The sequence below is a fragment of the Micromys minutus genome (genome assembly GCF_963924665.1).
Source record: "Micromys minutus genome assembly, chromosome: 32".
NCBI lineage: Eukaryota > Metazoa > Chordata > Mammalia > Rodentia > Muridae > Micromys > Micromys minutus.
This window is the reverse complement of record NC_137967.1, coordinates 18,683,298-18,705,807: the sequence shown is the minus strand read 5'-3', so window position 1 is coordinate 18,705,807 and position 22,510 is coordinate 18,683,298. Positions and strand designations below refer to the sequence as shown.

General features: G+C 50.2%; 2 protein-coding genes across 2 annotated transcripts; one reads left to right on the top strand and one right to left on the bottom strand.

The window, feature by feature from the left end:
* Positions 1 to 6,520: 6,520 nt before the first annotated feature.
* ETHE1 (ETHE1 persulfide dioxygenase) lies at positions 6,521 to 21,051 on the top strand. The gene is made up of 7 exons (XM_080908439.1): positions 6,521 to 6,659; positions 7,067 to 7,211; positions 7,416 to 7,564; positions 18,690 to 18,819; positions 20,022 to 20,111; positions 20,512 to 20,628; positions 20,854 to 21,051. Exons 1-7 carry the CDS (start codon positions 6,579 to 6,581, stop codon positions 20,904 to 20,906), a joined length of 765 nt encoding a protein of 254 aa, XP_080764565.1. The 5' UTR covers positions 6,521 to 6,578; the 3' UTR covers positions 20,907 to 21,051.
* Positions 7,835 to 12,248, bottom strand: LOC308414007 (UPF0547 protein C16orf87-like; the record flags this gene model as incomplete). Its single annotated transcript, XM_080909172.1, has 3 exons — positions 7,835 to 7,840; positions 11,794 to 11,925; positions 12,069 to 12,248. 3 exons carry the CDS (start codon positions 12,246 to 12,248, stop codon positions 7,835 to 7,837), a joined length of 318 nt encoding a protein of 105 aa, XP_080765298.1.
* Positions 21,052 to 22,510: the final 1,459 nt, after the last annotated feature.

Sequence of the window (22,510 nt, the reverse complement as noted above, 5' to 3'; positions counted from 1 at the left end):
CGTCGGCACGCATGCGCACTCTCGGCCAGCAAGAGGCTGCAGAGGGGGAAGATGTGGAAGGAGGGGGTGGCTGAACCACCCAGCTGGCAAGTTCGTGAGCAAGCGCGAAGCAATCGGCCTAAGGACCTTAGAGAAGTGCACATCTGGAAGGATGTGGTTAACAAGAGTGTGTGCACATCCCTTCCTGTGATAGGGTCTCAACTGGCCCAGACTAGCATCAAACTCCCTACATGGCGGAGAAGGGCCTTGAACTGGTGATCCTGGTCTTCACCTCCCAAGAGTTGTGCTGCGACGCCGTCCCACCCTTGACCCCTCCCCCACACTCCCACTCAGGCTTCTTTTTTGTGAATGTTCCTGTTAATTTTCTTTCAAATATTAATTACACTTATTTACTTAGTTGTCATCTGTGGATGTGTTTGAGTGTGGCGGTCAGAGGACAACTTGTGGACTCATTTCTCACTTTCCTCCACGTGGGGGTCTCGGGGATGGAGCTCAGACCTTCATTTTTGGCTGCATCTGCCTTAACTACCGAGGTGTCTCTTTGGCCTTGTGTTGAGAATTCCACGTGTAGTCTGAGTTCAGCCTTTGGGAGCAGTTACGAAAAGCCGCAGGATGATTTGGTTCTACTCCTCCGAGCCCTTACAGAAAGCCTGGCTATTCCACGAAGGGAAGGGGCAATACTCTGTGGCACTCAAAGGCATTTGCATGGTAATTTAGGCACCCTTCACCGACATCCACCCCTGGATGGCCAGGGTCTCAGACCACACCTAGCACCTGGTGCTTCCTGCTGTCCCTCCCTAGGTGGTCTAGGAGTGCCAGGCCAAGGGTGACTCGGAGTGCTTGGCCTACTTCCAGGCAGAGAAGGTGCAATTTCCTGCCCAGCATTGGTATGACTGTCAAGTACTCATAAAGTTCTCCACACCCAGCTGGATAACCCAGAGTCTGGCCAGCCCCAGGAGCCACAGGAATTATTGGGCCAGGCTCAGTAACTACTGGTTTGCACTGGACTCTGCCACTTTCTAGCTCTGTGACCATGAATGAGTCACGTGACAGCTCTGGGCCTCAGGGTCTTCATGTATAGTAAATAATCAGTGGAAACTGTTTACAAATCGCTAGTGTTCAGGCAGCAATGCCTTTTTTGTCCTTTTGGAGACAGGGTCTTACTTCACAGCTCTGGCTGTCCTGAAACTTACTCTGTAGAGTAGGTTGGCCTCAAATACGCAGAGATCTGCCTGCCTCTGCCTCCCCAGTGCCTGAGGCAGAGGTGTGCACCACCAAGCCCTGCTCCAGCTACTGCTGTATAGCACTGAGCTCTCGCTCCAGATCCTTTACCAATATTTTAAAAAATTAAAGGGTGAGTGCACACACCTTTAATCCCAGCACTCAGGAGGTAGAGGTAGTCAGAGCTCTGAGTTTGAGGCCAACCTGGTCTACAAGAAAGTTCCTCTCTCTCCTCTGCTCCTCCCACTGGACATTTGTCATTTAGAATGTACTTTGTTCAGATGGACAGCTTACTAGTTGTTTCCAGGGGTGGAGCCCCTGCCTAGAATCCTCCAGTGAGGGGCTGGGGGCGTGGCTCAGTGGCAGAGCCCCTGCCTAGAATCCCCCAGTGAGGGGCTGGGGGCGTGGCTCAGTGGTAGAGCCCCTGCCTAGAATCCCCCAGTGAGGGGCTGGGGGCGTGGCTCAGTGGTAGAGCCCCTGCCTAGAATCCCCCAGTGAAGGTAGGTTGTGGGTGAGGTAGAGCTTATCTGGAGTGTGGCAGGCCATGGATTCCCTAGGAGGGACAGTCTTGCTAAAACACTAGAGAAGGGAGGCCCTACAAATAGGGGTTGACTCTTTAGCTCTGCCTAAGGGTCCTTGTTTCTCTCTTCCCTCTCCCTCTCTCTCCTTTTCTCTCTCTCCCAACTCCGCTGGCTTCCATAACCCTGGTATCTCTTGATTGTACCCACTGTTTCTCTCGGCAGTGGACCTGGTGACTCTCCTCTTGGTCCTAGTTTCTTCAAGCATGGACCAGATAGACAAGGAACTTGAGCGTGCAGAAGGATGCAAGTGGCCTCTCCCCTTCCCTCTCTGCTCTCCTGTGTTTATCCGTCTCTTCCAATCTTCGGCATCGAGCTTCTTACCTTTCTGAGAGAGTGTCATTCTGCAGCACAGGCTGGCCCCCAAATCATGGCAGAGCTGGGCATAGCGCCCCACGTCTTTAATCCTAGAACTGGAAGCAGGGAGAAGTAAATCTCTGTGAGTTCCAAGCCAGACTCTTCTACATAGCGAGTTACAGGACAGCCAGAGCTACAAAGAGAAAGGTCTCAAACAAAACAAAACAAAGACAAGCAACAATAACAAACTTTTACACTCTCCCAGCCTTAGCCTCCCGGTTGCCACATCAACTGAACCTGTGTGTCTCTGTGTCATCCTTAGCCATGCCATGGCCGTCCCTCTGCTCTTTCATGTGATGCTTTGTAGCCCTCTGGCTTCCTTCCTCCTGTCCCACTCAAGTTTTGAATAAAATCATGTCTCCGAGTGGCTCTCTGGGCCTATTTGTTGATGAAGATCTGCAGGGATGCTGGTGTGTGTGTGCACACAGGTGTATGCATGTGTCTGTGTGTGCACATATGTGTGTGCATACTCACCTTGCTAAAACTGTGGATGTCAGGAGCCTTCTGCTGTGCGAACCCTCAGGACTGAGGTCTGACTCTCCAGCTTGGAGGCAAGCGCTTTTCCTGCCCAGCCGCTCCAAGCTCCCAACCTTGCGTTTTATTGACTTGAAGCTTGGAAGAGAAGGACCACAGTGGGATCCCTGGCTAGTTCCCCAAACAGAGGGAGGAGCAGGTCTTGGCAAGTGTAGCCTTTATGTAACTTTTTCTTTCTTTTTCTTTAATGTAACCTTTTCTTTTGTGAAACAGTTCAGGGTCAAAGCAAAGGAGGCAGTGTATGGGGTTTAACAGTGTGGGCCCAAAGGAAACAAATGGCTGTCCGTGGCACCTCCCGGCACGTCAAAGGAATGCTAGCCACCAGGCTCCTCAGTATCACGAGTACTGGGGCTCCTCTTAGCTCTTCCCACCTTGCCCCTACCCTAAATGTCTCCAGCTCACAGTCTTCCCCCTTTCCATACTCTTCCTCTTCCTTGCTAGCTAACACCCCAACTCCCACCCTGGGTCCACTCTGTTGGCGGTGTTCAGTCAGCCGCTTTCTCTCCCTGTTATGAACTCTTTCAGGTGCCTCTGGCTCTTCTCTCCCCCGTATCTACACTAAAAACCTTCCCCTCGGCCATACCTCAGAGTGGACAGGTCTTGTGATGAGTCACCCCTGCCGGGTTTGCAGGGCAAGAGCTCCAGGGTTGGGAGAAAGCCGGACTGCGGTTGCTGAACTCAAAACCTCAGCATCTAGGTTAAGCCCCATGGCTGCTTCTCTATGACAAAGTGCAATGTGACTTGGTCCCCTGGAATGGAGGGTTTGGGTTTCTCTCGTGCTGGTGCTGGGCATGTGAAACAGGGCTTTGTGCATGATTCCTAGGGGCTCTTCGGCTAAGCCACACCCTTCACTCTTAGCCTAGGAGTGTCCCCCGCTATCAGTAGGGTTCTTGGAGTGAAATGTTGATTGTCTGTACGCTAAGATAACGTACTTTACCAGATCTGACTTTCTTTGTTTTTGAGACAGTTTGGAGGGTAGGAGTGCTGGCTAGTTTTATGTCAACTCGACACAATCTAGAGTCATCAAGAGGAGGGACATGTCTCCAGAGGATCACGCCGTAGGCAAGCCTGAAGGACATTTTTTTTCTTTTTTTAATTTCATGTGCTTTGCTGTTTTGCCTGCATGTCAGTGTGAGAGTGTTGGAGCCTCTGGAGCTGGAGTTAGAGCTGTGAGCTGCCGTGTGGTAGCTGGGAATTAAAGCGGGTTCCTCTGGAAGAGCAGCCAGTGCTCTTAAAACCACTGCCAAGCCAGCTCTCCAGGCCTCAGGGCATTTTCTTAGTTAAAGATTGATGGGGAAAGGCCCATACCACTGTGAGTGGGGCCACCCCGGGCAGGTGGTCCACGGCTCTGTAAGAAAGCTGGCTGGGTAAGCCATGGGAAACAAGCCAGTAAGCAGCACCTTCCATGGCCTCTGCATCGGCTCCTGCCTCCAGGTTCCTGCTCTTTGTGAGTTCCTGTCCTGACTTCCTTCCAAGGTGATCAGGGATGTGGAAGTGTAAACCAAATAAACTCCTTCCTTCCCAAGATGTTTTGGTTACGGTATTTTATTGCAGCTATAGTAACCTTGACTAGGACAGTGGGCCTAACAGGCCTGACAGTGTACTCCAGGATTGCCCCAGCTCGTAGACAACCTCTTGCCTAAGCCTCCTGAGTGCTGGGATCATAAACACACATCCCAACGCCCACATAGTCACACACCCAACACACACACACACACACCACCCACACACCCAATACACACACACTCACACACCCAACACCCAGCATCCCAACACCCACACATCCAACACCCACACACTCACATACCCAACACCCAGCATCCCAACACCCACACACCCAACACCCACACACCCAACACCCAGCATCCCAACACCCACAAATACCAATACCCACACACCCAACGCCCACACACCCAACACACACACGCCCAACACCCACACACCCAACACACACACACACACACACACACACACCACCCACACATCCAACACCCACACACTCACACACCCAACACCCAGCATCCCAACACCCACACACCCAACACCCAGCATCCCAACACCCATGCATTCCAATACCCAGCATCCCAACACACACAAATACCAACACCCACACACCCAATACCCACACACCCAACACACACACACCCAACACACACACACACACACCACCCACACACCCAACACCTAGCTATTTGCATCCTTAACATAGTGAACTGTAAGTTTTTAGTCTTTAACCCACAAAGATGACAAATGACCCTCACACTGAACTCACAATAGATAACACAAAGCCTGTTTATGTGTGTAAGCAGATTCTGTGAAAGGGTTCATCCCAAGGAAAGAAACAAAGCAAAAAACCCAAACAAACAAAATAAAAGACAAATCATTAAGCCAGTAATGTCAACATTTGGGAAGTGAAGATGTGTGTGCGTGTGTGTGTGTGTGATGTGTATATATATGTGGTGCGTGTGTACATATGTGTGTATGTGGTGTATGTGTATATATGTGTGTAGTGTGTGTATATGTATGGTGTATGTGTATGTGGTGTGTATATATATGTGGTACATGTGTACGTGTGTATGTGGGGAGGTGTGTGTATATGTGGTATATGTGTATGTATGTGTGTGGTATGTGTATATATGTGGTGTGCATCTGTATGTATGGTGTGTGTGTCTGTGTATGTGTGTGGGCGTGCGTGCGTATACAAGCAATTCCAGGTCATTCTAAGGTACATAGGAGTTTGAATTCAGCTTAGGCTATAAAGTCTAAAAAACAATAACTGAACAATAACAGAGAGAGAGAGAGAGAGAGAGAGAGAGAGAGAGAGAGAGAGAGAGAGGAAAGCAGGGGAGAGGGAGAAGAAGAGAGCTTGAGCAAACAACAAAAGGAGGAGAAAAAAGAAAAAAAACAAAAGAAAAATATTTCTGACAAAGGTGCTTAAATAATCCTTGTGAGGGGTTTGCAGAAGGCTGTTCCTAAGCAACCACTGCTGGCGAGTTCGGTTCCTGGAATCCATGTAAAAGTAGAAGGTGGAAACCGAGCCTACAAAGCTAAACTGTACATATATGTCTCTTCAAAAAAGAACACACACTCACACGAACTGGAAAGCGTGTGCTGTTTTTGTAGAGGACCCAGACTCTGTCCCCAGCACCGACAATGGACACCGCCTCTTGTGTTCAGCTCCAATGTCTCTGGCTTACACTGTCACATGCTCTGCACTTATCAGATACAGGCATACTTAAAAATAAGTACCAAAAAAAGTACAAATAACATCTTAAATATTTGTTGTCGTTTTCCTTGGAAGACTTAGGCAGGATCGCCATGATTTTGTGGCCTGCCGGTCTGGGCCCGGCATAGTATGTGCACAGGCCTTTAATCTCAGCAGGACAGAGGCAGAAGTAGGCGGGTCTCTGAGTTTGAGACGACACTGTCTACAGGACGATTTCCAGGACAGCCATAACTTTGTGGTGAGAACCTGTGTCAGATACTTGTCCAACAGTTCCTCAAAATTCTAGTGATCTTGAATTTCTTCTTTTACTTCTTCTTCTTCTTCTTCTTTTTTTTTTTTTTTTTTTCCCCTTTCACAGGATGACTAGCAGAACACGTGGTTTCCTGGAAAATGTCCCGTGGTCCCATGGCTCTGAATGTCTGGGGGCGTTCTACTTCTCGCTCTGTTTCTACAGCAGTACCTCCGAATGCCTTGAGTCTCTGGTCCCTTTCCTGTTGGTTTCAGGGTCTTCCCCCCTCCCCAAACCTTTGCTCGCGCTCTTTCTGGGTCTGCGGTTCCTTTAAGGCAGGCCCCGCCCCGGCCCGCCCTCCCGGGTCAACCCCGGTGCGCAGGGCTCTGGCGGGGCCGCCGGCGGGGCTCAGTGCAGAGCGGGCTCGGGCACGATGGCGAGCGCAGCCATCAGGGTCGCCGGGCGGCGGCTGAGCCAGCAAAGCGCATCCGGAGCCCCGGTCCTCCTGCGGCAGGTGCGGAGAGGCGAAGCGACCCGAGCCCGGGGAGGAGGGAGGGGCAGGACTCCTCTGTCCTCTAAAGGAGGTCTGGGGTGTCCTTCATGCCTGGCTGTTGGAGGATAAGGAGTCCCGACCCTTTAACCCGGAGCAGTCAGGGGGACCTTGGGCTTGGGGGTCGGGGTCTGGGACCCATTTCCAGAGAAGCGCGGAGTCCGTGGCTCGGGGCTTATTTGAAGATGGAGTTTCTTGATTTTGCTGGTGGGATCTGGGGGGACCCTCTGATTCCTGGCCCTTGGGCAAAGAGGGGTTGGGGTTGTAGCTTCAGGATTCTAGGAAGAGGTTGGAAGGGAGGCCCGGGTTCTTGTGTGCCCCAGGCGTGGGAGTAGGGTCCCGGAACTCTCTCTGATGCGCATTCCTCGCAGATGTTTGAACCCAAGAGCTGCACTTACACCTACTTGCTGGGTGATCGGGAATCCCGAGAGGCCGTCCTGATCGACCCTGTGCTGGAGACAGCGCAGCGGGATGCTCAGCTGATTAAGGAGCTGGGACTGAGGCTGCTCTACGCCGGTTAGTCCGGGACCGAACTTGGGCGTGAGGGAGGCGGGACCACGGAGAAAGCGCTCTAGGGAAACAGGAGTCTAGAGGAGGGCTGGAGGCTGGACCTTGGATGAGGGAGGACTAGACCCAGGGTCTGAAAGAGGATGGTTGGGTGTGAGGGCTGGATGTTGTGGGTTGAGAACACTGTGTTTTCTATGTCCTCTTCTCTCCTAGTGAACACCCACTGCCACGCCGACCACATCACGGGCTCAGGGGTTCTCCGGTCCCTACTCCCGGGCTGCCAGTCCGTCATCTCCCGCCTCAGCGGAGCCCAGGCTGATTTGCATATCGGGGAAGGCGATTCCATCCGCTTCGGACGCTTTGTGAGTTGGGAGTTGGGCCGGAGTTCCTTAGACTTGGAAGGGAAGAGGATACTGGGAGAATGGGCCGCTGGGCCCTGTGGAGGAAGGGTTGGTGGATTTAGGGCTCGGACTCCCCAGCTCTGCTCCGAAAGTACCATAAACCCAGGTGGAGCCCTAGGGCAGGAGGCTGTAGGCAGGTGTGGCCCTGGCCAATCCCCCTATGTCAACAGTGATGGCAGGTTCTTGCCTGGTCATTTCCATAAAATTTGCTCCGGGTTGGGCATCCTGGGTCTAGAGCTGAGGAAGGAACAATAGGTCAGGGTGAGGTCCCTGGGGCTACCAGTTAAGGTGACATTCACTGGCATGGTGGTATATATTCGGAGTTAAGGGCTTAACGACGAAACCAGGTGATCAGCATTGCCAAATGCTGTGGTTTGGCTGATGTAGGGGACAGAAAGGCGGGTGATAGAGTGAGGTCCCTGCCTCTAGGTTATTTGGAGATGATAAGGAGAGTGCAGGGCTGTGTGTGGGGTTGAGAGGGTATAGCTGCTGTTAGAAGACTTTGATTCACTCGTTTTAAAGATTTATTTATTTATATATTATGTATAAGTATACTGTCGCTGTCTTCAGACACACCAGAAGAGGGCATCAGATCCCATTACAGATGGTTGTGAGCCACCATGTGGTTGCTGGGAATTGAACTCAGGACCTCTGGAAGGGCAGTCAGTGCTCTTAACCACTGAGCCACCTCTCCAGCCTGAAGACTTTGATTTCAACCCTGTAAATATTTGGAAGTGGATGAGGGCCATAGCTCATCTGTGTCAGCCCTACTAGTCAGGGAATAACAAGTGTTTCTGGGTTTACGGAGGAGTGAGAAAGGTTAGAAGGGTGTGGACTTTTGTGAATGGGGACCCTCAGCCCAATGCTTCTCAACCTTCCTAGTGCCCCGGCCATTTAATATGGTTCCTTGTGTTGTGGTGACCAGAAACGTGTTTTCTTTCTTTTTTTTTTTAAATTACTTTTTTTTTTCTTTTTAATTACTTTTCTTTCTTTTTTTAAAAGATTTATTTATTTATTTATTGTTTATAAGTACACTGTAGTTGTCTTCAGACACACCAGAAGAGGGCATCAGATCTTATTACAGATGGTTGTGAGCCACCATGTGGTTGCTGGGATTTGAACTCAGGACCTCTGGAAGAGCTCTTAACTGCTGAGCCAACTCTCCAGCTCCAGAAAACTGTTTTCATTGTGACTTCATAACTAATTTTGCTACAGCTATGAATCCTAATGGAAAATATCTGTGTTTTCTGATGGTCTTAGGGGACCCCCCACAAGAGGCTTGTTCAACCCTCAAAGGAGTCGAGACCCACAGGTTGAGAACCGCCGTGGTAGGGGCTTAGCTAGCTGGATAGCTTTGAAGTTTCAGCAGTTACTATTCTTCCAGAAGACCCAAGTTGGGTTCTCAGCACCCACATCAGGCTGCCCACAATTGTCAGCTCCAGGAGGACCCGATGTCCTGGCTGGCCTCTGCTAGCACACACATGCATTTGCACAGATACACACACGCAAATGCACAGACATGTACATAAACGACTGCTTAAAATCTTAAAAACAAACTGGTCATATAGGCACCCACCTTCCCCAGCTATCGGGAGGCAGATGGATCTCTGTGAGTTCAAGGCCAGCCTAGACTACATAGAGAGTTCTGGGATAGCCAGGGCTACACCATGAGAATAAAATCTCAAAACAACAACAAGGAGCCTTAAAAACGAGTGTGATGTAATCCTAGTGCTTGGGAGGAGGTAGAGAGGAAGATCAGGGGTTCAAGGTCACCCTCAGCTAATATATGACCCTGTACCAAAAAGTTAAAAGAAAGAAAAGCTGTCATGGTTGTACATGCTTCTAATCTAGACAGAGTCGGGAGGGTTCTCGCTGGCCTGGCCTGTGCAAGATGCCTCCCAAAACAAAACACATGATAAATGAAGGGAGCCCTTCTCTATGCACAGGGATGAATCCTTTGCGTGGATGGGCGTAGCTGTATTTGGTCTCCATGTTTATCTTTCCTTTACTGCCTCTTATTGATATAATCCACATACCGTATGACCCACCCACTGGAAGGGTAGAACTCATCAAGCCATGGCCTGTTCCTAGAATGCTGTCCCGATGCCCACGCCTCCCTTCCAGCCCCTTCCTAGAATCCTGAAGCTACAACCCCAAGGGTCAGGAATCAGAGGGTCCCCCAGATCCCCGGCAGAATCAAGAAACTCCATCTTCAGGTCACGTGAGGGCACTTTCATTACCTCTGACCAGTCACCCTTGGCCTCCCTCTTCCTCCCTCCCAGCCTTTGTAATATATTGCTATGTAGCCTAGGCTGGCCTTGAGCACATCATTTCCACGCCTCAGCTCTTTAATTGGTAGCATCACCTGCACTGAAACGGGCAGTCGTGAAGTCACATTTCTTCCCCAGTACTGGGAATAAACCCACGGTCTGATTCATGCTAGGCAAGGGCTCTACCACTGAGACACGCCCCCAGCCCCTCACTGGGTAATTCTAGGCAGGGGCTCTACCACTGAGCCATGCCCCCAGCCCCTCACTGGGGATTCTGTGAACTATACTTCCAGCCCTTTTTATTTTGAGAGAAGGTCAATACATCAGCCAAGCCTTGAACTTTCGATCCTCTAGCCCGAGCCTCCCTAGTAGCTGACAGTGCACGTCTATATGCCACTAAGGTTGGTCTTTAAGTCACTTTTTTTTTTGTATGTATGTGAGTACACTGTAGTTGTCTTCAGACACACCAGAAGAGGGCACCGGATCCCGTTACTGCTCTTAACCGCTGAGCCATCTCTCCAGCCTCAGTCTTTCCGTCACTTTTGTTGTCCTTTCTGTCTGGATCTGCCTGTCCGCACTTTTCATAGAAACGGGAGCGCACAGCCTGCAATCTTAGGCTGACTTCCTCCACGAGCCACCAAGATCCAGCCGTGCCCCGTCCCCGTTGCTATCTCACTTCCCTTATTGCTCAGTTCTGGAGCCTGACAGACCCGTGCTTTACCTCGTCCCTCGTGAGCTGATAGGCATCTGAGTGGCTTCCCCTGTGAGACTGTTACGGATGCTGTGGATGTTCTCCTACGGGCCCTAGTGGGATGAAGTTGCCGTCCCCGCTATCCCGGAAGGTCCCGGTACTCCTCAGCGGTGCCAGCCTCTCAGTGTCCGTGTCTGTTAGTGTGGCTCTGCCTCTGTGTGAATTCTTTACAGATCGGATGGGTCTGCTCGTCCTGGGTCTTGGGTGTTCTGCCCCCTTTAGAAGCTGAATTACAGTCAGGTGGTGGCACAGGGCTTTCATCTTAGCATCTAAGAGGCAAAGGCAGAGGCAGGCCGATCTCTGTGAGTTGGAGGCCAGCCTGGGCTATCGGAGTGAGTTCCAGGGCAGCCAGGGCTACACAGAGAAACCTTATCTGAAAAAATAAACAAAACAAACAAAAATGAAAACAAACAAACCAGGAAAAAACAAAAAACAAAAAAAAAGCCGTGTTTTAGCCGGGACTGGTGCTATAGCCTGTAGTCCTAGCACTTGGGAGGTGGAGGCAGGAGGATCGGATTTCTAGGTCATCCTTGGCTAATAATGAACTCAAGGCCAACCTGGGCTGAACTCCCACAAGATGTCCTTTGACCTCCACAGTTGGAGTAAGTTATGCACATCCCTTTCCAATATTAATAAATACAATGCACCAAAAACATTAGACATAAGGCAGGGGACAATTTAACCTCCTAAAATTATATGGCACATAGAGCAAGGGAAAGTGTTTGCATACTGCGTCTGCACTGCTTGTGCTCTTATGGTTTACATTTGGGTTCCTTCCTCCTGTATCCCTGCACGGAGCATCCCCATCGCCCTACAGGATGCTCTGCTCTTCCCTGGCTACCGATTCCTCTTCTTCAGGGACCATTTAGACATTCACAGTCACTGGTAGCTTCACTTGGCCTGGTCCTAGCTCTGAATCTTAGCTCTGGAACTTTCTGCAGAAAGCTTTTGATCTTGTGACCAGCCTGGACTCCTAGCAAGCACCAAGCTAGCTTGGGTTACAGAGTGGATCCCTGTCTCCAAAGAAAAGAAAGACAAACCTACAGGGTGTGAGCCTGAATCAGTGTTCATTTCTTCTGTCTGATGGCTGTAGTTGTCATTTTTGTTGTTGGTTTGAGGCAGGGTGTCACTATGTAGCCCTGGCTAGCCCAGAGTGGTCTCAGCCTCACAGGGATTCCCCTGCCGTTGCCTTCTTTTTTTTCTTTTTGATTGATAATTTTTCTATTTATTTTTGCCAAGGCAACTGAAAACAGGGAAGCCTTCTCATCTGAGAGGTTAGCATAGATGTCAATTTCCTTTTCCTGTTTTTCTCTCTCCGTGTTTCTTGGCGGATGAACTTTGAGGTCTTCCTCATCTGACATGATCAGAATGGCTGTTACTTCGAGATCTGTTTTCTAAATCTTTACCGTAGAATTTATCCTCTCCCGCCTAACTCTCTGTTCGCCTCCTCTTGCTTGCTTTCTGTAGACGGTGGTGATTTCTCTGAATGTTTTGCATTTAGTAGTTTTCTGCTAATAAATATATGACCACAGGGACATGATTTACACACAACAGGAACCTGTTGGTCACACTCGGGGCACGATTTGGTGGCCATCTTCACTTTCTTGGCTCGAGTTGCAGACATGGCTCCTGAGCAGCTGTGGAAGCAGTGTCATGGCTCCGCTGCTCCCGCTGCTCCACACCCTGCCATTGCCTTCTGAGCTGTGATCCTTTCTCATGGTTATAGAGTCAGGGCTGGCCAACTTTTTCTGTGAAAGATTAAACAGGAAAGCCGATTTTTGTTTGTTGCTCTTTTTCTTTTCTTTCTTTCTTTTCTTTTCTTTTCTTTTCTTTTTTTGAGACAGGGTTTCTCTTCGTAGCCCTGGCTGTCCTGGAACTCACCCTGGCCTCGAGCTCACAGAGATCCTCCTGCCTCTGCCTCCCGAATGTTAGGGTTAAAGGTGTGCGCCGCCGCCACCACCACTGGCTGTAAGTCGAATCTTTTCAGCCGTGTGGCTCAGCTCTCCTCGAGCAGTGTGAAAACGCAAATGGAGCAGTGGGAGTCTGGCTGTGAGCTCAGAGCTCCTAAGATGTGAGGTTCAAAAATGTCCCACCCCCTGGTGTGGCCCTGGTGCTCCTGCAGGTCACGGAGATCCCGTCCCCTCAGCCACTTGGGCCTGTGCTAACATACCTGGCTAAACTCCCCAGCCCTACTTCCTGTTCTCCTAACAGGGTCTGACTTAGAGCAGGCTGGCTTTGGGCTTGTCGTATAGCTGAGGAGGACCCTGAGTTCCTGATCCACCTGCCTTCACGCCCGCAGGGTGGGGGTCACAGGTGTGCACACCCACGGCTTGGTGCAGCCAAGAGAAAACGTAGACACTGACGCTCGGAATAGAGGGCTTAAAAAGAGGCGAGAGGTGGGACTTGGTCTTCACCCCAGTTTTGCCAACCCCCAGTGTGAGCCCCACGGTTTGCTTCTTCACGCTCCTTTGGATGACCATCGTCTGCTTTCACAACTGTAGGGGATGTTGGTGTTGATAGTCTTGTTTGTACATGTCCCTTGGCAGAGGCTGATGTCAGTTCCTAGGAATTGCTGCTGAGTCACAGCCAGGGATGTGGCTTTAACCTTAGCAACGTGCCAGATGCCATTTTCTCTAGTGCTGGGGATGGAACCCAGGACCCTGAACCTGCTAGACATGCTCCCTACCACAAAGCTCACCCCAGCCCCTCACCAGGGGATTCTAGGAGGGGCAGGGGCTCTCCCACTGAGCCACGCCCCCAGCCCCTCACTGGGGATTCTAGGCAGGGGCTGTACCACTGAGCCACGCCCCCAGCCCCTCACTGGGCAATTCTAGGCAGGGGCTGTACCACTGAGCCACGCCCCCAGCCCCTCACTGGGCAATTCTAGGCAGGGGCTCTACCACTGAGCCACTTCTCCAGGCCGTTTTTTTTTTTTTTTTTTTTTTTTTTTTCTTTCTCAAGACAGGGTTTTTCTGTGTAACCCTGGCGACCCTAGAGGTTTCTACATAGGCCAGGCTGGCTTTGAACTCAGAGATCCACTTGTATCTGACTCTCAAAGGCTAGGATTAAAGGCATGCACCTTTCATTGGCCCTTTTAATTAAAAATTGCCTATCTTGGCAGCAAGTAACTTTACCTGCTGAGCTAACTTGCCAGCCTCCTCTCTCTCTTGAAGAGTTTTTATTTTTAAGTGTCTGCGTGTTTTGCCTGCGTATATATAAATACATGAACCTGATGCCTGCGGAGGCCCGATGAGGGTATGGGACCCTCTGGAACTGGAATTACACTTGATCTTAGCCAGAAGGCTGAGAAACAATGAGACAGATGTATCTCATCATGTGGTCCTGAGAACCGAACTTGGGTCTCACGCTTAACCGCTGATCTCTCTCAAGTACCTTTTCTTTCACAAAATAAAGGAAGGAAAGGTTTTAGCTGATGGAGAGCCATTTAGTGGGAAAATGAGATTTGGGGGGGGTTTGAGCTCCCTAGACGTAAAACAGCAGAGGGCGCCAACACCACTTAGGGCTTGAGATTGGAGGCAGGCGCCAGAGGACCTGGAGCCAGGAGCTTGCTGACCACTAGGTGGCGGTGCAGGCTACGCGAGCTGCGGGGCCTTCTGGGAGTCTGGGAAAGGAGGCTGTGGGTGGAGATGCTGTGCTGTGAGTTATGCATCCCGGAAAGAAAGAGGCTTTGTTGATGGAAGGATGGGTCGGGCCGCCCGTGGCCAGCTGTTGCTAGGCCCTCAGGAATCTTCCGGAATATTCAGCAGCTGAGGCGATTCATCAGTCAGCAAGCTTCACAAACAGGGGAGGCGGTCTTTATTTTTCCACGGGGAATGAACGAGGGTCTCAGTCAGTGTAGGCAAGTGCCCTACCCCGGAGCTAGGTCCTCAGCAACAAACGAAAAACAAAAGCAAACAAACAAACAAAACCTTTAAAAACAACATATATATTTATGTATGCGTGTTTTGCTGTGTGTACCTGCATCACCAATGGTGTGTTGAGGCTTTTTCCTAAGTTCTTTATAGACACGAAGCAGTTTAATCCTCATAGCATACCACGGGGCTGGGGACAAGATGTATCTATATTTTGCAGATAGGCCCAAAGAGCAGACAGGTCTGAGATAAGAACTGAGCCTCTCTGCTTCCAGAAATGTTGTTTTGTTTGTAACTATTTTGATCTACATAAAATTCTGGAACAGGTGAGTTTCAACGCAATCTATAGTAATAGTAATAGGAAGCAAGCCAGAACTTGTCTGGGGACAGGGTGGAGGAAGGATATTTGAAAGAGATGCAAAGAAACCCTGGGAAGTGATAGGAACGTTTTTCATCCAATGATATTGATGGTCGTGGGAGCATCTTAAAAGATGTGAAGGGCCTGTAATCCCAGCTCTGGGTGCTGAGGCAGAAGGATTGCAAACTCAAGACCTGCCTGGGCAGTTACAAAGCAGTTTTGCGGCTACCTGGCTGCATGAGACCCTGTAAAAAGGAAACCATGCGAGTTAAAAAGAAGGCTGAGACACAGCTTGGTGCTAGAGGCCTTACCTCAAGTTCTCCACTGAGGTGTTGAGCTGTGTCTAAGTAATAGAGACACCTAGAATCCCCCAGTGAGGGGCTGGGGGCGTGGCTCAGTGGTAGACCCCTGCCTAGAATCCCCCAGTGAGGGGCTGGGGGTGTGGCTCAGTGGTAGAGCCCCTGACTAGAATCCCCCAGTGATGGGTCTGGGGGTGTGACTCAGTGGTAGAGCCCCTGCCTAGAATCCCCCAGTGAGGGGTTGGGGGTGTGGCTCAGTGGTAGAGCCCCTGCCTAGAATCCCCCAGTGAGGGGCTGGGGGCGTGGCTCAGTGGTAGACCCCTGCCTAGAATCCCCCAGTGAGGGGCTGGGGGTGTGGCTCAGTGGTAGACCCCTGCCTAGAATCCCCCAGTGAGGGGCTGGGGGCGTGGCTCAGTGGTAGGACCTCTGCCTGGAATCCCCCAGTGAGGGGCTGGGGGCGTGGCTCAGTGGTAGGACCTCTGCCTAGAATCCTCAATGTTCTGCATTTAATGATCAGCACCTATCTCTCTGCACACAATAGTTGTAAAGTATTAGTCACTCAGTACTTACTGAAAATAACCATGGCAGAACTTTTCAAGTGTTTCAGTGCATTATGAAAGAAGAAAAGTCTCCACGTGCTTTTTATGAGACTGTCATAGTTTTGACAGAGTTACCCATGCAGTGTTAGCTGGATTCCAGCAGCCCTGCAGCCTACAGGATTTCTAGATTTCAAAAGCGTTCTGTACAGTTCTCTCTCTCTCTCTCTCTCTCTCTGTGTGTGTGTGTGTGTGTGTGCACAGGGATGGCTTGCACATGCTACAACTCCTATGTGGAGATCACAGGACAGCGCGTAGGAGTTGCTTTCCTTCTACCATGTGTGGTCCTGAGATCAAACTCAGGTCATCAGGCTTAGCAGCAGGCCCCTTTACTTACTCAGCCATCTTGCTGGCCCTCCCTTGTAGATTTTTATGCTTGTTTGTAATTTTCAGAAGTTATTTTATCTTGTTTAATTCAGAGACAAAGCTCATGTAGCCCAGGCTGGCTCAAAAGGGTGGTCCTGAGTCCCTGCTGTTCTTCAGTTCATAGCCTGTGCCACCAAGAGGGACGTCTTTTTCCAAGTTTCATTTCAGTGTCCCTCCGTGTTGAGTTCTTTGGCTGTTAGTTTTCTGTCACTTAGACAAAATGATTATGATAAATACCATTTTTAAATACTTTTTAAAATTTTTAATTGTGTGTATACATGTGAGTGTGTTTCTTTAGTGTATGTAAGAGTGTTTTTGTGTGTGTGCGTGTATGTGAGTTTGAGTGTGTAAATATGTGTATTTGTGTGTATGTGTGAGAGAATGTTTGTGTGTGTGTGCTCGCATGTGTGCTTGACTATATATTTATGTGTGTGAGTGTATTTGTGTGTATATGTGTGTTTGAGTGTGTAAGCATTGTTTGAGTGGGTGTTTGTGTGTATATGAGTATGTGTTTTTGTGTGTTCATGTCTGTGTGTGTGTGAGTCTGTGTTTAATGTATGTGAGAGTGTGTTTTTTCGTGTGTGTTTGAGTGTGTATGTGTGTGTTTGAGTGTGTATTTGTGTGTATCTGTAAGAGTGTGTTTGTGTGTATGAGTCTGTATGTGTGTGTGTGTGTTTAGTGTTTGTGAGTGTGATTCTTTATGTGTGTGTATGTTTGTGTATGCCAGTGTGCATTTGTGTTTGTGTGTACATGTGCGTTCATACTGGGATATATAGGAGTTCAGGTAGAAGCCTTGCAGGCCAGAAGAGGGTGTGAGGTCCTCTGGAACTCGAGTTATAGTGGCTGTAAGCTGACTGACAGGGTCTGGAACCAAACTCTGGTCCTGTGCAAGAGTGGTGAGTGTGCCCATCTCTTCATCCATTTCTCCAGGTCCAGCCATAATCAAAGGATAGAGATGGGCTTCTGAGGTGGCTCAGTGGCTGGGGGGGGGTGCTGCTCAGTCTGATGACTAGAGTTTAACCCTGGGATTCACACGGGTAACCTGCAGAGGACCAACCGCAGCAGGCTGTCATCTGACCAACACATAGTAAATAAAATGTAATTTTAACAACATTTCCAAGTTCTCGAACCTGTGCTGGGGCAGAACATCATGACTGGGAGTTTGTGCCAAGCAGAGAGGAAGAGAAAGGGCTGAGGCTTCATGTTCCGTCATGGTACAAGGAGTCTCTGCTACATGGTCCAGCCACAGAGACTCTGCAGGGCTTTTTAACCACTGTGGTGGGCTGAGATCCTTGGAAACCATTAGCCACAATAACTGTCTCCTCCTGTCTTAGGGTTTTACTGCTGTGAACAGACACCGTGACCAAGGCAAGTCTGATAAAGGACAACATATATTTGGGTGTCTTAGTTAGGGTTTTATTGCTATGAACAGACACCGTGACCAAGGCAAGCCTTATAAATAAAAACATTTAATTGAGGCTGGCTTACAGGTTCAGAGTTCAGTCCTGTATCAAGGCAGAAGCATGGCAGCATCCAGGCAGGCATGGTGCAGGAGGAGCTGAGAGTTCTACATCCTCATCTGAAGGTTGCTAGTGGAGGACTCTTCCGGACAGCTAGGGTGAGGGTCTTAAGCCCACGGCCACAGGGACACACCTACTCCAACAAGGCCACACCTTCTGATAATGTCACTCCCTGGGCAAAGCATATAGGAACCATCACACCTCCCATTACAGAGAAGAGAGGGGCATTTGCCCATAATCCCATCACTTGAGAGGCTGAGGCAGGAAAATCTGTGTACTCAAGGACAGCCTGGATTACGTGGGAAGATCTTGTCTCAAGCAAACATCTTTGCCACCAAGAAAACCAAAACTAAACATTTACTATGAATGTGTTATTATTTACCACATGTTTACTATTACATAACATATCACATGAAACTATTACTTACTACATATGAATTAATATTTACTATACATTTGTTAGTAACTTTTTTATTTTACCAAGATCTTCACTTTCTCATTTGAGTCAGGGTCTCTGTAGCTCAGGGAGCCTGGAACTTTGCAGCTTAGACTAGTTTCAAGATTGCAATCCTTCTGCCTCAGCTTTTCTTTTTTCTTTTTTTTTAATTATTTATTTATTATATACAAGAACACTGTAGGTGTCTTCAGGTGCATCAGGAAAGAGCACCAGATCCCATCACAGGTGCTTGTGAGCCACCATGCGGTTGCTGGGAATTGAACTCAGGACCTCTGGAAGGGCAGTTGGTGCTCTAACCACTGAGCCATCTCTCCAGCCCCCTGAGATTCTGTCTTAAAGAGAGGGATAGAAGGAAAAAGAAAGGAAGGAAGGAAGGAAAGATTTCAACTTGACACCCCCACCCCCGCAAGACAGGCCTTTGACTCTGAGTTCTCCTGCCTTAGCCTGTGTGAAGTTTCTGCTCTCTGTCCAGCCCTCAGGTTAACTTTAAGGAAAACGGTCCCTGTCTTTCTCTTTCCAGTTGTGTCCGTCGGGTGGATGGGCTTTGGGAATCCTGAGGCTTGCTGGTGACTGTCTCTCTGCACTGCATCCTGCCAGGCTTTGGAGACTCGGGCCAGCCCTGGCCACACCCCAGGCTGTGTCACCTTTGTCCTGAATGACCAGAGCATGGCCTTCACTGGAGATGCCCTGCTGATCCGTGGGTGTGGACGGACAGACTTCCAACAAGGTGACCCGCTTCTCTATCCAGCCCAAGATCTCTGTGTAAGGGTGTACGTAGAGTGTTAATAAGTAGCCACGAGATAGGATGATGTCTATGTGTTCAAGGCTAGCTTGGTCTACATAGTGAATTCTAGGATAGTCAGGGCTCAAAAGGAAAAGGAAGGAAGGAAGGAAAGAAGAAAGGAAGAAAGAAAGCCACAAGAATGAATGATTGTGTAGCTGGGACTGTGTAGTTCAGTGGGTAGCGCGCTCATCTAGCATACAAGAAGCCCGGGCCTCAATTCTCATAGTTCATCAGGTGGGCATAACTGAACCATGCCTTTAACCCAGCTCAGGAGGCAGAGGCAGGAGGATCAAGAGTATAGGGGCATTTTGGGTAACATAAAACATGTGCATGCGTGCACGCGTGCGCGTGTACAGGAAGGTTGTTACTATTACCGTACATTGCTTAATTGTTAGGGGGCAGTGTAGCTTTTGGCGTCTAGGTTTAGGCAGCACTTAGATCGAAGGGTTCCTCCTGATCCGTCTGAACCAAGGACTCAGATATTTATGCACGCTCGTGTCGTGCATGTGCGCATGCGTGTGGCTGGGGCTGTGCTGGGAGGCCAGCGGCGCATGTCAGATACCTTGTTTCCTTGGGACATGGTCTGGAGATGAGCCTGGCCCGAGGCTGCCAGCCAGCAAGCCTCCCTTGTCCTGCCTCAGCTGCTCACGTGCAGGGGCGGCAGGAGCATAGGCCACACCCTGTCTGCCACGGGTGCGAGGGATCCGAACTCAGTCCCTAAGCTTGCACCGCAAGCAGGCTTACTCCCTAAGCATTCCCCCAACCCCGGTACTCAGAACTTCTTATCCAAATCCCGGCGTCTCCTTCTCCTGGTCCTCATGTTTTGAGTCTTCCCGGCCTAGAGCCCTACTTCACCTCCCCAGCGAGGATGTCGCAACCCCCGATGCTTCAGGCTCTCAGCCAGACCTTACTGAATCACAAATTACCCAGATGGATTTATTACCATTTCCCAGGTCTTCATATATGTTGTTCTCACCTCCTACAATGCCCTTCTGTGTCTCCTAGACACGTGGGGATGCTTGGCAGGAGATGAGAGAGAGGGTTTAGCCATGGCACCTCCATCCTCCGGTCCTTCACTGGGAAAGGGCATCAGGGAGCTCCTCTTGTCTCTTTGATCCGCTAACCTGTACGTTTTCTTCCCTCAGGTTGTGCTAAGACTTTGTACCACTCTGTGCATGAGAAGATCTTCACACTTCCAGGCCACTGTCTAATCTACCCGGCTCACGATTACCACGGTGAGGGCTTGCCTGGGGCCATGACAGGCTGCTGTCACTTAACACAGGGAAAAGTCCCTCTGCCGGTCTTTCTCACCAGGCACGGAGGCTACAGAACCAAGAAATTCCTGTGGCTGAAAAGATTATGTGCTTGGGCGTGCTGTGTGGATGTAGAAACAATAAGACACATCTGCAGGGCATAGGTTTTTCTGGGACTTCCTCAGAGATGGGCCGGTAACTGTGGGAACTACATTTCCCATAGTGCCCAAAGAGAGGAGGGACAGCTTTTTCCCCATTCAGGAAAGAGCCAATTAGTCCCAGTCTAGGGAGACAACCCCGAGGTCTCCTGGGAAATGTAGTTCTTAGCTGCCCAAGTCAATGGGCCCCTAGTTACTTTCCTTCCCCTCCCCTTTGTGGACAGGGCTCACAGTTTCTACTGTGGAGGAGGAACGGACTCTGAACCCGCGGCTCACTCTCAGCTGTGAGGAGTTTATCAAGGTCATGGACAACCTGAACTTGCCCAAGCCACAGCAGATAGGTAAGTTAACCGACCCTGGGGTCTGAGGAAAATTGGTTGGGCTATGAATCTGTGAACCTGAAAGAGGAGGGGTCTGAACTCCTTGATTTGAGGGGCGGGATGGCGCCTAGAATTCTGGGTCTGAGGAGGAGGACTTAGGGCTAGAACTATCATCTCAGGTTAGAGCCCCGAGCATTTCTGGGTGTGGATGGGACATGAGGTATCATCTGGGTTTCTTCTTTCCAGACATTGCTGTTCCTGCAAATATGCGCTGTGGGGTCCAGACTCCACCTTCCTGACTCACCCCAGCCAGCTGCTCACATCCGTTAAGAATGCACTAGGTAGGGGAAGGGGAGGGGTGTCACCCCAAGGCCTCTCCCCCTCTCCTACCCCTACTCTCACCAGCTACTTGAGCTTCTTAAATAAAGTATACTTTGTTTTTGCCACGAATCTGAGTTCTGCTTGCTTTCTTGGGGAAGGGATTATGTTTCCAGATGAATGCCAAGACTCAGCCCTGGTTTCTCAGAAAGCCAGGGGTAGACATTGGTAGAAGGCTCGCCCCGAATGTAGAAAGTCCCTTGTTTCGTGTTCGCCCTCTGCACTGCATAAAGCAGGCTTGGAGATGCTGTAATCCCGGCACTTGCCAGAGGGAGGCAGGAGGTTCAGACGTTCAAGGTTATTCCGCATAGTAAGTTGGAGGCTACCCTCAGCTATGTGAGACCCTATCTTAAAAAAAAGAAAGAAGAAGGGGAGGAGGGGAGGGCTGGAGAGATGGCTCAGTGGTTAAGAGCACTGGCTACTCTTGTAGAGGACCTGGGTTCAGTTCCGAACAACCACATGGCAGCTCAGGAGTGTCTGTAACTCCAGTTCCCGGGGATCTGGCCTCTGTGGGTACCAGGTACGCACAGACATACATTTAGGCTAGACAGCTATAAACATAAAAGGGGAGGAGGAGACAGGGCTAGCAGTGGTCAGGTCTACGGGGACAGGAATGAAGGTCTAAGGTGTTGAATTCTGTGAACCCCACCCCACAGTTACCTGGCAATAGCCAGGTATGTTCCACCCCAGTTACCGGGCACTATAAAAGGAGCTGCTTGCCCCCTCCTCCCTCTCTGTTGTTCTCTTACTTCTTACTCTCTGTTGCTCTCTCTTGTCCCCCCCACCCTCCTCTCCCCATTCCCTTCCCCCCCTCTCCATGTGCTGGGCCTCTACTTCTCTAGTCTCCTCCTCCTCCTCTTCTTCTTCTTCTTCTTCTTCTCTCTCCCTTTCTCTTCTCTCTCTCTCTCTCTCTCTCTCTCTCTCTCTCTCTCTCTCTCTCTCTGCCCCTACCACCCTCTTAACTCCCTCTATGACCTGAATAAACTCTATTCTGTATTATACCATCCTGTGGCTGGTCCCTGGGGGGGGGAAGAAATTCCCAGCATGGGTCCCCCAGAAGCTTATCTCCCTTGCCCCTAACATAAGGGAGCGGGGGGGGGGGGGGACTGGAAGCAGACAGCAGGTGCGCACACTGATGTAGGGGAGGTATTCTCACAGTCTGCACCACAGCACATAACCCTGTGTGAGCCCCTCCTCCTGGGAGTCCCAGGCCAAAGGAGCCCCCTCCACCCCTCAGCTTCCTGACCTGTGTAACGCAGATAACAACAGGATGCTTCAGTGAACTGATAAATCTGACCAGATGTCTGACCCCTAGCACCCCGCTCATACCACCAACTCCCCTCTGCCCCTGTCCCTCCCGGGTTGCAAAGTAGCTATGAATGCAGATTTCGAGAGACAGACAGGTAGCGTGGGGTATCAGGAGGGTTGAGAGTATAAGGCCCTTGCCGACAAGATGATTTGAATTCCATGCCTGAATCCTATGGTGGAAGGCAACATCTTCCCAGAGTTGTCCTCTGACCTCCGT

What these genes read in the sequence shown, in the direction of transcription:
- ETHE1 (XM_080908439.1), top strand. Translation starts at nt 6,579, where the DNA reads ATGGCGAGCGCAGCCATCAGGGTCGCCGGGCGGCGGCTGAGCCAGCAA. An exon ending in CCCCGGTCCTCCTGCGGCAG is followed by an intron (nt 6,660 to 7,066) that starts GTGCGGAGAGGC and finishes CATTCCTCGCAG; the next exon opens with ATGTTTGAACCCAAGAGCTG. An exon ending in ACGGACAGACTTCCAACAAG is followed by an intron (nt 18,820 to 20,021) that starts GTGACCCGCTTC and finishes TTCTTCCCTCAG; the next exon opens with GTTGTGCTAAGACTTTGTAC.